This window comes from Terrapene carolina, unplaced genomic scaffold (assembly GCF_002925995.2).
Source record: "Terrapene carolina triunguis isolate 2854851 unplaced genomic scaffold, T_m_triunguis-2.0 Scaffold67, whole genome shotgun sequence".
NCBI lineage: Eukaryota > Metazoa > Chordata > Testudines > Emydidae > Terrapene > Terrapene triunguis.
The window spans coordinates 27,629,213-27,646,847 of record NW_020664418.1 but is presented as its reverse complement, the minus strand read 5'-3'; the positions used below and the strand labels follow the sequence as shown (position 1 = coordinate 27,646,847).

Here is a 17,635-nt window from a genome sequence, read left to right as displayed (position 1 = left end):
GTTGAGGGCAGCTAAAAGTTGGGTTGGGAATTTTATGCAAGTATGGTTCATTTTGTCCTCGTATGTAAAATATAGTCTGAACAGAAGATTAAATATAAATCACATGCTCTGGAATAAAACATTCACTGTATGGAACAGACAGCTCAGAGAAAAAACGCATAGAATCAATGAAAACTTCAGGCAGATAATACCTTGTGAACATCAGTAACTGTGTCTTTTGGTCCCAAAGAAGTGGCATTCAGAATAAGTGAGAAACAAAAAGTTACACTTAAGCAAAAATGGGTGAATGCTAATCACAGCCCTGCATTAGGGATAACAAACAGAGGGAGAACTGAGAGGCATTATGCACAGCTGCTTCACCATGCTTAAAGAGGGCGTAATATAGTGTCTACTACTGGTTCTAAGGAGTGGCAGGGCCCTCTTGCATAAAATTCCCAGAGTGTCAGAAATTCCCAAATTGTCAAATCAGGAACGAATTAGTAACCTAAGAAAGAAATTCAGAATGAGATCAAGTAATGCATAGCTGTTTGCCATCAATGCCAAGCATACTCAGAAATAACAGTCAAAAGTTTAAAACAAGTATAATGGTATCCCAGACCACATTAACAAACCCAGTGGGGTCCAATTTTTTCAGCCTAAGGGCCAGGCTTTAGTTCAAAAAAGTCAAACAGCCACAATCGGTACTTTTGGGGCAGATTCTCTGCCCTGTTCCACTCCATTTAATGCAGATGGCATAAAGGGAGCAGAAACCATTCACATATCCTCTAGGGATTCTCCGGGCATGGGAGAGTCCCCATGGGGCATAGAACAAGTGTAACCTGCCTCACTGCAGCATGGAAGCATGTTGGGGTGGAAAGGAGCATGTCAGGAGCAGGGAGAAAGTGCCTTGAGCACAATGTGCTCTCGCTATATCCAGATGGGATGTAGTCTTTAGGGACCATAACCAGTTGGCACAAATTAAGGCAGCCTGCAGGCTGCTCTAACCTGCTCTGGGGCTGGAGGAGAATCAGGGATCCACAACTGGTTACTGGTTCTCAGCTTCTCCTCTTTTCCTCATCTCTAGGGCTGCCCAACTTGGTTTTGTTTGGGAAGATAGTCATATTTTGTTGGTGCTCCCTAGTCTCAAACAGGGCCAGTTAAGCTCCTATCCTGTTATCCCCAACACTCCCACAACCACATCTCCCAGAGCCCAGGCTCCAACCCAAGCCCAAATGTCTACACAGCAATTTTAGAGCCCCATAGCTCAAGCCCTGTAAGCCCAAGTCAGCTGACCCGGGCCAGCCACAGGTGCTTAATTGCTGTGTAGATGTACTTTAAGATTCTGGCAGGTTTAAGTGATCCATTAATAGGACACTTTATAACAAAATTAATTTAATGCCATTATGAAATAAAAGATCTACAGATGTATTTAGCCAACAGTAGGCTTGCTGTTTTTCATTTAAAATGCATTACTACTGACAAAATTACAATTGCATCATAACTGTTTGGTCAGTTCAATCAATATATGTCAAATCTTTTTGAATAGGTTAGAAACATTTAATATACATTGCTTAACACTCAAATATTTTACTGCATTTTACAAGGATTATATTAACCCTCTCCCAGACCAAGATTTTCCAAGTCATGTGCCTGATGTTAACTACCTAAATTCAAAGTTAGGCACCTACATACATAGCCTGATTTTGAGAGGCACCAAGCTCTGAAAACTTTGTCTTCAATGCAGGGCCGGCTCCAGGGTTTTGGCCGCCCCAAGCAGCCAAAACAAAACAAAAAAAGCCACGATCGTGATCTGCGGCGGCAATTCGGCGGGAGGTCCTTCACTCCCAGGCGGAGTGAGGGACCGTCCGCCGAATTGCCGCAGCATACCTGGACGTGCCGCCCCTCTCCGGAGCGGCCGCCCCAAGCACCTGCTTGACAAGCTGGTGCCTGGAGCCGGCCCTGCTTCAATGGGAGCTGAATGTTTTGGCTCCAGTTTTTTAAGAAAGTGTTTTAGGGTGGGTTGTTTTGGCAAATTCATATACAATATGAGCATTATGTAATTTCTAGTCCTATGTGAAATATTTCTAATTGGATGGCTTCTGATTTCACATCAGTTCTGATGGCTGTTCCTTTCTACATTAGCACTTTAACTTTGGTAGCAAAACTATTAACATGGTTAATAATGTTGACTAAACCACTGAAGTTGTTTTAAAAATCCATGAGACTACATTTGATTGCTTAATAACAGATTTGAAATTAAATATAGTAAATTATGTTCTGCTATTCAGGCTAGTCAATATTTCCTACAAAGAAAACAAATGAAAATTTTGGAAACAGGTAAGAAAATAAAATGTGTATTATTTACTTCTCTTTCTGCACTATATTTACCTAAATTATAGTAGTTCTTATGAGAAGTAACTTCTCTTTTACCCAATTTTATAACTGGGATGAGTGCAGCAACAAAATGTCTGGTGGCTTCACTGGCTTAGGCAGAATTTGAAATAAGTGTTTTCCTGATTCCAGTCTGTTAAATACACCACCATGCTGATTCTAGACTTTGTTAAGAATCTTGTGCAGTTCCATGAATTATATGTTGAATCTTCTCAGCATCTTGTTCTAAAGTTTTATTTGTAGGATCGATCTTGAGAGCAGCTTCGTAATCCTGGAGACCTAATATTAATACAACAAGCAAATTATTAATCCTATATACAACAGTATTTATATTTTTTAACAACTAGTTGGAAGTAACTTTCCCCAAGTTATATGCAAGTAAAGGTTAGGGAGCTTGAGTTTCAGATAATTTTACTGAATGGGATTTGGAGCAGAACAAAATATGGTCTTTAACTTTGGGCTGTATGCAAGTATTTATTTAATAATTTCATAAGACTAAAAATTGTTTTTAATGGAAATATCACACAGCTATATTAAAATCTTAAACTATTATTAAAACTTAAAACATTATTCTAAAACAAAAACAGAACCTTTTATATATTTACATGGTGCTTTGCAAACTCACTTAGTCACATTCTTTGCCCTAAAGAGCCTGCCTCCTAAGGCCTCAAACCTGCAACTGGATCTGCACAGAGACTTGAGTCTCTGTGGTACTCCACTGAAGTTATTAGGTATGTACACAGGCACTAAAGTCCAACCACATGGATTCGATTGCAGGATTGGGGTTTAATTTAGAATAGATACATGTACTGTTCCGATAAGCAGTGATGCAGTGATTACTGATGAGAAGAAAATAAGAAATATTTCTGGAAGAAGTGGGTTTTGAAGAGGAGAAAAAGGATGTAGGAAGGCATGAAGCTGAGAATGCAAAAAGAAAACTAAGGCTATGTCTACACTATGGACCTTACAGCGGTACAGTTTTAAGGTTACAGCTGTGCTGCTGTAAAGTTTCCTGTGTAGCTGCTCTTTGCCGGCAGGAGAGAGCTCTCCTGACAGCATAATTAAACCAGCCCCAACAAGCGGCGTTAGCTATGTTGGCAGGAGCCTGCCAACATCGCAATGTCCACACCAGCACTTTTGTTGGTGAAATGTATGTCAGTCAGGGGTGTGTTTTTTTCAAACCCCTGACTGACAAAACTATTACCAACAGAATTGCTAGTGCAGGCAAAGCCATAACCTGTGAATAGAGCAGTTTGAAAAGCTGTAACGAGTTTAAGGGGGAATAAGAAATTATAAAACAGATGTAAGTGGTGAAAAGGTTTATATAGTCTCAAACTGGATACAAAGCAATAGGAGAAAAGCCAACAAAATTATTCAAAAGGAGAGGACATGACCAGAGTAGAGGGAAAAGAATATGAGTTTAAATAGTGGCATTTTAAAAATGTACCTCATACCTTCTCCCTCATTTTTAACTTTGCCTTGTGAGATAAGAGTGGCATATTATTAGAAAGCTCAATAGATACGCACAATTATTACAGATTTTCTAACAAATACAGGGGGAAATATTTTACCTGTCAAAAATTTATACATTCCAGAATAAAAATAATGTTTTAAAAAGACATGTTGCTGATGACTTCATAAGAAAATATTTACAGTTTATATTTTTACATCTTTGGAAAAATTTGGGAGTTTAAGATTTTTCACTTTTTGCAGTATATAACTGTAATGTTATTATATAACTGTATTATTTAACTGTAATGTTTCATATTATACATATATGTATATCAGCAATAAAAACAGAAGTTCTTTAAACATTATGGCCCCAATACTAAAAAGATTTAAGCATATGAGTAGCCCTCATTGATCCTAATCGGATTACTCTCATGTAATTTTAAACACATGCATAAGCGTTTGCAAACTCAGAGCCTGAATTCTTACCTTCAGCATACAATTCCAGCTGACAAAATGCTGTCCCACGCCTCACGTAAGCTTTCACTCTAGCATCAGCATTGTCTGGAACAGGTGGTATCAGTAATTCTAGTGCCTTTACAAATAAAAACACCCAAGATATTTAGAGACAGATTTTCTGTGGCCTAACCTCCCATTTACAGATACAACTGCACCCACAAAAATTTGCATTCTCATTTAATTATATGGTTTATGGTGTAACCACTAAGATTTGCATTCACAATTTGTTTGCAGGTGCGAAAATGCAAGTGCAGTTTTACAAGTGCAAATTGTCCCACAATAGAGAATCTGGATCTTAGGTTGATGCATAAAGTGTTAACGATTATTTGTAAACAACAAATATATTCCATTATCATAGTCCAATATCACTAATAGTGCTACAAACAAAATATTGATCTCATTACTACAGTCACTAGGAAAAACAAGTTTAGAGCCTCATGGAGTGCTTAATTCAAAACAATGATTTTGAGGCCCATTTTTTCCAAAATATCCATATGTGTCATGTAATGACTTTTTTTTTTTTTAAATAAACTAAGTAAAAACACAGTACAAATTGTGCTGAAGCACTCTTAGATAACAGAACATAGAGTTTTTCTGTCTTTCCAAAAGCAGTGGTTGATCAAATATTGAGAAGATCCAGCAATCTTTTAAGAGAATTTTTTGGATTATTGTTGGGTTTGTTTTTTTTAATTCTTCATACTAAGTGCAGAATGACATGACAGATTATGAAATTTATGTGGGTATATTCTATAAAACTTTGTCACTAAAAGTTTTTTTAAAAGAGTAAGTATATCTGTTTATGTTCTTTTCTTGAAGGGCACTATTCTTTTATTAAAGAAGAATTACTGTATCTATCAAGTCCCAACTTGTGCGATTATACTGCATAAACAAAAATTTTGAAACCATCATTAGCCAATCATTTCTCCTTTAATGTAACCCTTTAATAGTCATTTTTATCTATCATCAGGGCTGACCAATCCAAAATGTTGACACATCATTGTCAGTGTATCTAACTTAAGCTGTTATATAGTGTCCATAACTGTTTACATTCTTGCTTGACAGAAAAAGTAGCTATATGTTAGTTTAATATCATATCCATGTTATAAGGAGATTAACTATAAAAATCTACTTTGTGTAATATATTTATACCTTAGATGAATCTTCAATGGTCTTGTGCAAGTTTCTCAATTTAAGGTGACAAGCAGCACGATTCAGATATAGTACTGGAATCTTATTATTTAACAGAATTGCCAGGTTATAGGCATTTACAGCTGCAAGATAGTTTCCTGTTGCAAACATTTTGCTGAAAACATAATAAAAAGTACATTTTAAAACAAGGAAAAACATAATACAATAGAGAATGCCTACCTATTGTAAACAATTTGCACTAAACTAACAATTTCAAACAAATTGAAAAAAATACCATTAAAAACTGATCATTTATGACATTTTGGATGACATAATAAACAATGTAGATACAGTCTACTCAAACTTCATGCTGGCAGCCAGGTTGGCAAAAGTTTAAGACAAAGTAAGGTAACACAGCATTGAAGAAGAGGAAAAGCGAGCATATTTCCACAGATATGGTGCAGACGACTAAAAGACTTTAATGCCAGACTTTTCTCAGATAACGATCACCTAGTCTAAACACCTGAATAACAGAGGCCATAGACTCCCACCCAATAATTCATGCATCAAGTTGATAATGTCTATTTGGGCTTTATCATATCTTTTATACGGATACCCAGTCTTGATTTAAAGACTTCAAGTGATCGAGAACCCACCACGTCAGTGGGTACATTGTTCCATGGATTAATTACCTTCCCTGTTAAAAATTTGCAATTTACATCTAGTCTGAATTTGTCAGCTTCTGTTTCCAACGATTGGATCTTTTTTGCATGATTAGAGAGACATCTGCTATTAGGAATCTCTTCCCCATGTAGGTACGTATAGATTATGATCAAGTCCCCTCTTAACCTTCTCTTAAATAAACTAAATAGATTGAGCGTCTCATATTATAATAATAATAATAATAATGTTAATATACCATCTAGTTGTTATATAGCACTTTTTATCCATAGATTGCAGAGTTTTACAAAGGAGGTCAACATCATTATTCCCATTTTACACATGGACACAGGGAGGGAAGTGATTTGCCTAAGCAGGCCAGTGACCTCGCAGGCCAGTGGCAGTCTTCCGAGTCCAATCCAGTGCACTATCCCCTAGGCCACACGCTCACTATAAGGCATTTTTCCTAGAACTCAAAGATGTGGTGTATACATTATTTGTAAATCATCCAGTGAAAACAATGATGGAAAATAAAATTCTACATGGAAGGGTAACATACAAACTAAAAATTTTCTACACTAAAAAATGGAATCAGCATTTAATTTTCTAAAAATAATGCATTCGGTAGTTATGTTTCTGATACATGATTGTAAGCATATCTTGGAATGAGTTTAACTCACTTTCCTTTGTCTTTCAACCAGTCTGGGTTCTTCTCCTCCTCATTTAAATCCTTCAGCTCAGAAAAATTAGCATTTATTGCTCTACGAGCCTCTGCTTGCTTATGGAGCCACTGTGGTAGGAAGATGTGTGTGCAACATATTAGCATTTTGTTTCTATAGGATTTACTTTTTGAGATTTAGGTTTTCATTTTGCTTTCATCCTTTCACTTATGCAGGAAATATTTTTTTATCCCATTTTTTGGTAGAAACACCTAGTTGTTGATTCAAGAAAAGCTCTAAGTTTCCTCATATATTTTGTTTCTAAATGAGCAGCAAGGGTGCAGTACTGCCTGGCTACTAAACTGTTTTTTGTTTGTCTATTGTGATTACAAAGAAGAATGTATCAATGCTGATCCAACAGAGTCCCAAAGAACAGATTGTGAATTTAGACTAAAAAATGTCATAATCTAGTTGGATCTTTACCCCACAGAATGCATTTCATCCTTGTATATGAAGTGAAATTTGGTATGGAATTCAATTATAAATGTATAATTCTTTAAAACAGTTTAAAATAAAAACAAGCTATTTCTGTAAATCTGATCACATCTTAGGTGAAAAGTAATTTAGTTGGAAACATTTCTTTTAATATTACACATAAATAAGATTGAGGAATCAATGGGAAACTGGCGTCTTTTCAGCTCCCATCCGAGGCTGAAAACAGGGACTCCCACTGTCGGCTTCCTGGGGGTCCCACTGTCAACCTCCTGCATGGTGCGGCTCCTGCTGTCAAAACTGCAGTGGAAGCCAAATATTGCGAGATCCACAATTTCTGCAATATCATGAATTAAGTAGGGCCTTACTTATTGTGCATATTGAAGGTGATTACAATAACTTGGTACAGTTGTGTTTCTTTTAAAAATATAATTTCAAGAAATAATGTGACTGTTTTTCCAGACTGAAATTTAACATAAATTATTTCAATGACTTAAATTTATAGTCCTATTTTCCCTGCTATAGTAGTCGTATTACACAGTAGAACCAAAGTTTCAATTTGCAGTTCATCCATGATGGAAAAAGCGATCAGTGATATAGAATAGTTTACTTTTCAAACTAACTTAGCAACCTGTACATATTCAGCAGGAAATTCATAGGAAATACAAACTTGGAATGTATATAACAGGACTCAAAGAAATATATAAAGGATGACAGGAAGGACCAAAGCAACATTCAGCACTCTACAACCACAGGAAATGGATAATAAGGGATATAACTATCTTAAGTTAAAGGTGGATGACCACTACTCCACATAAGTATAGAAGAGAATATATTTATATTGCAGTTAAATTAGAAGTGACCATTTCAATTGTTCACAATATCTCTAGTTTAATTTCAACAAAGGAAAAGAAATGAGAAGTACATATGACTTACTGAAATTACAGGAAGATTGGTAAAGCTGTATCAGTCTCATGTCAAGAATAAGACTTCCACGTTGTAACTTCTATTTCCAACAATATTACTACCAAAACGTGAGCTGCCCTGCTTGGCTTAGTAAAGCAATAGAAGATTCATTCCTATAGACCGGGGTAGGCAACCTATGGCACACGTGGCAAAGGCGGCACATGAGCTGATTTCCAGTGGCACTCACACTGCGTGGGTCCTGGCCACCAGTCCGGGGGGGCTCTGCATTTTAATTTAATTTTAAATGAAGCTTCTTAAACATTTTAAAAACCTTATTTACTTTACATACAACAATAGTTTAGTTATATATTATAGACTTATAGAAAGAGACCTTCTAAAACCATTAAAATGTATTACTGGCACGTGAAACCTTAAATCAGAGTGAATAAATGAAGACTCGGCACACCACTTCTGAAAGGTTGCCGACCCCTGCTATAGACTGTAAATGGCCACATGAATGAATAGCACAACAAGCACCTCTGAGTACAGTGAGAGCACCCTCGCAAAATGGAAAACTATCTTTACCTCTTCCTCTTCTGCTACTCTGGATTCTCTGAGAGCTGTAGGAAACACCCGAGATGTGAAACTAATTTTAATAGTACCAGCAGATCGAGGAGCAGGGAAAGATTCTTCTTTTAACTTCTCTGAAAATATATTTCCAGAACTACCAGCTGCAAAGATAGAATTAGAACAACAGAAGAAAGCAAATTTATTTTTCATTTTCTCTTTTCCCATCATATTTTCAAGTAGACCTAATTTAGAGTTTTATAGAGTAGAAGTACACCTCAAGTTTTTCTGTTTTGTATCCTGAAGGAATAGCTCTAAAAACATTAAATTGTGCTGTTTTATGCAACCCGGTTATATCGTTATACACAATTAAACTCAGAGTATGTAAAATTCCTGTAGGATGTACAAAACTTTTGTAAAATTTGAGTTTCATATAAATTAGTTTTGGTTTTCATATGAATTTCAGATACAGAGACAGATCTGGGGTTTGGAAAATGGGGGCTTACACTGAAGGGTATATGCAGAAGTCACCCAATCATTTTGCAGTATATTTTACACTGAATATCATTTAACGTTTTGAGGCACTTCCGCTTGTATCAGGAACTTGGTAGCTATGTTCCATGAGAGAGAAGATTGTTTTAATCCAATACGTGTGTGGTTTAGGAGTGTACAGAAATCACTATTAAATTAGCATTAAGCAGAAGCATTTAATGGAATGGTATTACTTGTAATGAAGAATAATGCCACCTCCTTCTACTCTCACCAAAAAGACAGCATTGTGTTGAGAGGCTCGGAAGGAAAGAAAGGATCAAAAAAAATGCTAAGAACCAAAATCTGCCCTTATGTGTGACTCAACACATTGACAGCAAGTAAACAAGAGACTAAACCAACTGGAGTCAAAAAGCAGAATAACTAGTTCAGTGCAGTACCTAGATATGAAGGTAGAAAATACCAGAAATGCCTAGAAAGGTTTAAGAATTGAATGTTTAATACAACAAACATAGTATCTAGGTTATAAAAAAGGTAAAACTTTATTCCACAAATACCACCTCTTGTAAGTATACTTCTAGCCTTGGAAGTTCCTGCATTTAGAGTTTTATTTATTTCTTGCTTTTTCTTCTCCTCTATTAGTTTCCTTTCTCTACGTATTTCCTCTTCTCTTTGTATCCTTCTTTGTTTCTCCTCATTTCTCTGCTTTTCCTTCCATATCTCCAGCTCCTCAGTGACCTTCTTTCGCTCCTCTTCTTTCAGATTTTCAATTCTTTTTCTCTCTGTTTCTTCTAGCTGTTTGAATTGCAGAACTATCAGAACATGTAATGTTTGGTGAAAATGAGCAGAACAGAAATGAGAGTGCATAAGTATCTTCCCAATTCTATATAGCACTATTATTAATGTTACATTATATACAGAGTTGAGGGATTCCAGAAAAATAGTTGGAAAAGGAGGAAACTGATTGGCTTATACGTATTAATACTTAAAATAACTCACAGACCTTGAAAAATATATGCCTTGAGCTATTTTAATATCACTACTAGAGGGGCAGGCTTAGAAAATTTTAGGAAAGTGTGATGCTCATTGAGTTGTTTTATTCTGAAGAACCTACATTTTTCTTAGCACTTTGGGCTGCTTTATAGTTCTTGATGGGAGACTCACAAAGAATATGTAGAAGCTTAGCATGTAACATTCTTTTCTTTGATTCAGTAATGGACCACTCCTCCCGCATGATACTTAGGAATACTTTGCTACTGTAGCTGCTACATCCTTTTGATGGAGTCTCTGACCACTTCTGGTTACAAAAGATCCTATGGCACTATTCAAGAGAGTAAGGGTTCTACCCAGTATCCTAACCATATTCCAGCTCAGTATCTCAGGGAAATGTAGAGCTGTAAAATATACAGTTTCATTTGAATACATTATTCTTAATTTCCCATTTCTCCTGAAATTTAGATGCTCATGTAAAATAGCTGCCACATTTCTACTCAAGAAATAACTCCATTTGCCTGACGCTGAAAGTGATTCCTGCATATGCAATCTTGAAAGTTCTAAGATTCTGCTTGATATATTTTTAAAAGCTATAAAGTTTTGACAGTAAGGGTAAGTAACCACTGAAACAATTTACCAAGGATCACGGTGGAGTATCCATCAATGACAATTTTTAAATCAAGATTGGATGTTTTTCTAAAAGATATGCTCTTGGAATTATTTTTGGGAAGTTCTATGACCCAAGTTATACAGGAGGTCAGACTAGATGTTTAGAATAGTCCCTTCTGGACTGGGAATCTATGAATATATAGATTCACAAAAAAGTAACCAGGCTTAGCATATTTATAAGGAATTACTCTGAAGAGGGGAAGCCAGGAACATAGTCATCTTGCATTTTATGAATATCTTAACAACACAAAAAGTTAATATAAATGGTCATTTCATGTGGTATGCAGAAAAGCAATTTGGTGCGAATAAAGACATGTAAAAGTTACCATTTTTTGTGAGTGGAAGCATTGTAGAACAGAGGTAAGTGACTAAGGATGAGCAGTAGTGCAAAAGCTGCATACAACCAATTTTATATTCCAGAATGAAGATGAATAAAATATTTCTTAGAATCTACATTGCTTAATCCATATATAGAGCTTGCCTTACATTTTGTGCCAAATTATTGCAATCCTAATCTCCCTTTAGATACCAACACCTGCCTGATCTCACCAAAAAAAGTCAGTTTATAATATAATGTGCTGACAGTCCTAATTTTTTCATAATTTTTCATAATTGTTTTCCTCTATATGGTTTCCAGACCTTGCAATGGATATACAGGTAAAAGAGGAATTAAGAGTTATGCAAACTCTCCTGCCACTTTAATAAAGATTACTACTTTAGAAAAGATATTTTTAAACAACATATTTAAACCCAAACCTGTCAAATTAGTTGGCAATTATTTAAGATTATATTTCTTGTACTTAATTATTGTAGAGTCGCATAGAAATTTACCTTCATTGTGGCCTCCAGAGCAAATTTTTTATGTTCTCGTTTTGTAACAGCTTTTGATTTTTCCTCTTCATCTGCCTTCTCTTGGGCTTTTATGACAGCATTCTCTCTTATTCTCTGCATTTTCTCTTTGTCACCTGGAAGAAAATCATTTGAGAAATTTAAGACTGAGGTTCAATGTGTTATTCACTGTGTACAGGAAAACAGAATTTATTTCATTATTGTATCTGAGACAGAGTGGCAAAAATTTCAGAGTGGTAGCCGTGTTAGTCTGTATCAGCAAAAAGAACGAGGAGTACTTGTGGCACTTTAGAGACTAACAAATTTATTTGGGCATAAGCTTTCGTGCACAATGCAACCCTCTGTTAATCACATCTTTAAAAGGGACAATATAAACTTCACTTAAACACAAATACTATGTTTTATAACAAGGTTCCACAAGACCTATAATCTGTAGAAATGTTTCTTTTTTCTTTTTAATTATCACAAAGAATAATTTGGTTTGGATTTAAATATTCATCTACAGAGTTTGCTATCCAAACATTGCACAGTACAAGAGACAGTAAGCAACTATAACAAAAGTTAAGCTAATTTATTTTCATTGTCAAACATAATTGTAATGCAAAGAGGAAGCAATCAGCAAGAATGGAAAATGGTGAAATGAGATATCTATCTATCTATCTATATAATCTAAGGTTCCTGGTATTTCTGGGAGAGAAAAAAACCCTCAAGAAAACCTGATAGTTTTCTTCAAACACACACATACATTCCTCTCCCCTCAAACGATTCATAAACACCATCTTCCCCAAGCACTGGAAAATATGGACATGCACAGCTGAAGTCACCCAAACAACCTTTACTTTGCCCCATGCCATTGCCAACATTCCATGTTCCACACAACATATACTTCCACACTTACTACATAAGAGGTAACCTTACAAAAATGAGTTTTGAAAACTCAGATTTATTTTCCTTAAGTCTGCAGTCATCTCTAGGATATTAGCTTTATACACATATCTCAGACATCAAATGTGATCCCTTGCCTTTCCAAAGCCCCATACTCTTGCCACATAGTCATTTCTTGTCTTAGATTTGTTTGTGTATATACGGACTATTTATGGCCATTTTAAATACAATAAACCAGACATTTCCAACAATACTTATATATTTGGAGGCAAAAGTTTGTTTGGAGATCAGTGCAGAAAGTTTGCTTTTATTTATCCCAAAAGCAAGTTTGTATACTTCTGTGGAGTTCAAATGGCTCTTCATAAGCACAAAGTCATTAGAATTTGTGATGAAACTGAAAGATGCACTTTCATTGAAATGGCTGTGAGGAATCACTCTCTAGCATTAAGAATAAATCAATCCAATAAAATGTGTTCTTACATTTGGAAGTAGCCTGTGTGTTAGCTATAGCCTCACATTGCCTAAGTTTTTGGTTCTTCTCAAGGGGTTGCTCATGGGGCAGAGTTAAGGTTCTTTGAACCTTGATTTTCTAGGTTAATATTTGTTGGTGTGTGTGTGTTTCTGTTACTCTGTTCAACTGGGGCTTGAGGTTGGAGAGGGAAGAAATGCATGAGTTTTGTTATAAAGAAAAAAACTGCAATGTGCTACTTCATGTATCTATGAATTCTTGTGGGGAAAGGGTTTGGGTTTTTTTGCCTGTTTTTTAAATAGTCAGTCTATGTTCCACAGCAGACAACTTACCATTTTCCATAACCAGGGATTCCCACATGGCCACTTCTTTTTTATATAAAGTGAAGAAAATGGTCTCATTTCTGATCTTTGCTGTACTACTAGTGTCATCAACAGGAGCATACAGAATGGCTTCAAATAAAAATGGAGGAACATTTACCTATAAAATGTAAATAGCAAATAAATATACATGTGTATTCATTTTAAAAGTGTTTTGTTAAATAAAATGTTTAATAAGATTGTGGCTAAATAATAAATCCCTAATGTATATTTTAAATATTTAGCAAATGTTTTCTCATAATAAACCAAGAAAATCATAACAGCTGGTAAGAGTGAGAGACGCCACTAACTAGACTGTAATTTGCTGTAGAAGAGATCATTTACAGTAACTTAACCTGTCTCATTAAAATATTAAAATAATATTTATAAATGAGTTAAAATTCTAGTATACAGTGTGAAACGCCAAACAACATTGAAAGAATTAGAGCTGCAGTGATAATGCAAATTATTAGTTGCTTGCAAATGCTTATGGTATTAACCAATACAAAAACTAGTAATAAAGTATATTACTTTGGAACACTAGTTGCAGCTTTACAATTTCCATACATATACTGTATTCACAAAAAGTGCAATCATGTGAAAAAAAATACCCAGCAAAGTACAATGAGAAGCATGGGACACTGACAACTACTTTTTAAGAAAAAGATTTAGTTTAATACAAACTAAAAGTGTATGCACAATTTCCCAGTAATTATTGCATTGATTACAATGTTGTTGTATTTTTTTTCTTGTTACAGTAAAGGAAACTTTTCAAAGCCATAAAAGGCAGTTTGATGCCCAACTTCCAAAGACTTCCAATGGGAGTTAAGTTCCTAACACCCAGTGATTGAAAATCTCTCCAAAGGTGCCAGAATCTGCCCTCGGTTTTTCTTGTATAAGCCACAGGGTTGCAGAGCTGTAAACGAGTGGAAAATTTGACCCATGGATTACAAATCATTAATTGATGGAGTTTGGTTTAAAATCCTGAGTCTACCCTATATCTGATTTTAAGGCAATAATATAAAGAAAAAATTGGAGGTAAAGGATAAACCCAGAACAATTACTACATGTAGTTAAAGTGTGATACACAGGAGTGGTGGCTGAAGAATATTTCCCCAGTCACCTATCATAGGTCAGTTTAACAAAAATACTGTTATGTTATGAATCAATATTTATTTTTTAATGGTTTTCCCCCATAAATTGTAGTTTGTTTGGGGAAGACAAACTCCTCTCTATCACTTTTCCCTTGTCTAATTCATCCATTTATGTATATAATATGCCATATTTGTAGCATAAACCAACATAGCTCCCAAAGGTTAATGTCTGTATCTGCCAGCTAGCACCCACGTACACACGGTGGTGGCAGTCGCATGAGTCTGTGCTGAAGAACAACAAAACACTGTGCTTGCGAGACATCTGCCACCTTAAAGCAGTAAGTCTGAAGGCTCCTCCTTCCTGCCTTAACAAATTCCATTCTACCTCTCCCCTCCAAATCCTTTTCAGCTCTCTTAAAGGGTTGCTCGGCTGGTGGCACAGGTTGAAGAGCATCAGCGACAAAACCCTGACCTCTGGCAGGCTTTGTGCCCAGCAGCGATCAGAAATCGTTGCTCGCGTTCACTTGGCTATTGCTGCCACACTCAAAGCGGGAAAAGGGAGAGACAGACAGATGAGAGTGGAAAGGACACGGGAGGAGCGATTCCTAGCTGGCGGAGAAGATGGGAAGCGGAAGGGGGGCTGCCTCCTTGCCCAGACCGACCCACAGGGAGGTCGGTGGTGGCTAGGGGCTCCCCCGAAGAGGCGAGTGGGAAAGGCGTAAGGAAGACAGGGCCTGGCTTTGCTCAGGCTGGGACTGGGAGCGGGGGACAAGGGCAGAAGCCGCCCCACCTTCAGATACTGGTCAGTGCAGAAGATGTTTGCCTGGGTGACCCGGACACCCCGCATCGGCAGGGAGAGGAAAACAGCAGTGTCCGTCTGCCGCCAGCTGTAATCCCGCACCCAGACCGGCATGGCCGCCGCTGCTAAGGGCGCTCTGCAGCGGTTACTAGGGGAGGGCTCAGACTTTCCGCTGCCCTCCCACTAGCACTTCCGGGTCTGGAGCCAGGCCTGAGTGGTGCCCCGCTGTTACGTAACAGGGGAAGAGAGCGGGGGTTGGCTCTACGGAGGAGGACGTCTGCCCAGGCAGGGCACCGTTGCATGCTGGGACTTTGGGCTAACCCCGCCCATGGGGGAACATTGCACGCCGGGATTTGTAGGCCCGTGTGCAGGCAGCTAGGGAGTGATGACCGGCGTGGCCAGAGGCATCATCCCCGCCTCAGGGGAGCGCCGAAGGCTCTAGGGTGACCAGATGTCCCTATTTTATAGGGACAGTCCCGATATTTGGGGCTTTTTCTTCTATAGGCGCCTATTACCCCTCACCCGCGTCCCGATTTTTCACACTTGCTGTCTGGTCACCCTAGAAGGCTTTAGAGCCACCAGGGGAAAGCCTGGTCGGGTACCACCTGTGACAGGCTGTGGGGCAGAAACTCTTCAGTCTCCCATGCCTCGGACCCCCTCCAGCGCCTCAGCTCCAGCTCCGCGTTAGGGTCTCATCTCACCCCGCGCAGACCCTCCCCAGCAGGCCTCTCGCCCGCTGCTGTACGAGACCCCCCACTCCCCCAAGCCAGGGGACGGAGCTTCTCTCCCGCACTCTGAAAGGCGCAGAGGTCCCGGCCCTTCAGCGACCGCGTTTGGGCCCAAGTCTTTCAACAAAGTTCAGATCAACCAGCGTCAGCTGGAAGTTGACGTAGCCCTTTAAAGTGCCGTCTCACCTCAGGCAGAGGAACTGAGAAAAACAGAGATGCTCTGCTCTGCCGGGGGGCCCCTTTGCATTACTGCTGGTGAGACTGGCCCACAGGGAATTCCCCCAGCTCCCGTTCCTGGCTCAACTCGATCACCTCCTCCCCTTTGCATTTTCCAGCACGCTGGAAAGAGGGGGTGGGTGAGATGAGCACACGGTGCTCTGGCTATTTTCAGCTGAGCAAGGCCCATGGGGAGTCCAAGAATAAACCAGTTAAACCTGCCATGATGTGCAAAGGAGCCTAGAACTACCGATTTAGCTTCTTGCCCTCCGGACCGGCACAAAATTCAGGAACAGAGAATCAGGGCCACTAGCACTTTGTGTTTTTTAGGGTATGTCCAGACTACCCTAGCGATCGATCTATTGGGGATCGATATATCGCGTCTCGTCTAGACACGATATATCGATCCCCGAACACGCTCCCGTCGACTCCGGAACTCCACCAGGGCGAGTGGCGGTAGTGGCGTCGACGAGGGAGCCGTGGCCGTCGATCCCGCATCATGAGGACGGGAGGTAAGTCGAAATAAGATACGTCGACTTCAGCTACGCTATTCCCGTAGCTGAAGTGGCGTATCTTACATAAACACTCCCCCCTCCCCCCCCCCCCCCCCAGTGTAGACCAGGCCTTTATTTTGTTTTGTGTAGTTTGTAGCTGGAGAACGAATAGGGTGACCAGACAGCAAATGTGAAAAATCAGGACAAGGGTTTGGGGGGTAATAGGCAGGGCCGGCTTTAGGCCAATTCAACCAATTCCCCTGAATCGGGCCCCGCACCCAAGCCCTGGTACCGGGGTGGCCCGGCTTCCCCAGGGGGCAATTTAAAGGGCCTGGGGCTCCCAGCAGGGGCTTTAAATTGCCACCAGAGCCCCACGCTGGAGCCCTGGGGAAGGGCTGCGGGGCTCTAGGGGCTATTTTAAAAGTCTGGGGCTCCCGTTGCTTCTACCGCCCCGGCCCTTTAAATAGCCACTGGAGCCCCGCCACTTCCCCAGGGCTCCCACGGCTATTTAAAGGGCCGGGGTGGTAGAAGCAGGGGAGCCCCGGGCCCTTTAAATAGCCCCCAGAGTCCGGGGATAACGGGGGGCTCTGGGGGCTATTTAAAGGGCCAGGGCTCCAGCTGCCTCTGCCGCCCCGGTCCTTTAAATAGCCGCTGGAGCACCGCTGCTTCCCCAGGGCTCCCGCGGCTATTTAAAGGGCCGGGGCGGTAGAAGCAGGGGAGCCCCGGACCCTTTAAATAGCCCCGGGCTGCTGCTGCTACCCCGGTGGGGGAGGGAGGAGGAGGAGGGGGCACTTACCGTACAGGGTGGGCTGTACCCGCACCCTCTGCCCACACCAACCCC

General features: G+C 39.3%; 1 protein-coding gene across 1 annotated transcript; it reads right to left on the bottom strand.

Moving 5' to 3' along the window:
- Nucleotides 1-1,893: 1,893 nt before the first annotated feature.
- DNAAF4 (dynein axonemal assembly factor 4) lies at nucleotides 1,894-15,473 on the bottom strand. The gene is made up of 9 exons (XM_024204924.3): nucleotides 15,348-15,473; nucleotides 13,437-13,584; nucleotides 11,733-11,866; nucleotides 9,800-10,034; nucleotides 8,769-8,914; nucleotides 6,807-6,916; nucleotides 5,488-5,641; nucleotides 4,309-4,414; nucleotides 1,894-2,649 (listed from the first exon to the last, which is right to left on the bottom strand). Exons 1-9 carry the CDS (start codon nucleotides 15,468-15,470, stop codon nucleotides 2,540-2,542), a joined length of 1,266 nt encoding a protein of 421 aa, XP_024060692.1. The 5' UTR covers nucleotides 15,471-15,473; the 3' UTR covers nucleotides 1,894-2,539.
- Between the last annotated feature and the right edge of the window lie 2,162 nt (nucleotides 15,474-17,635).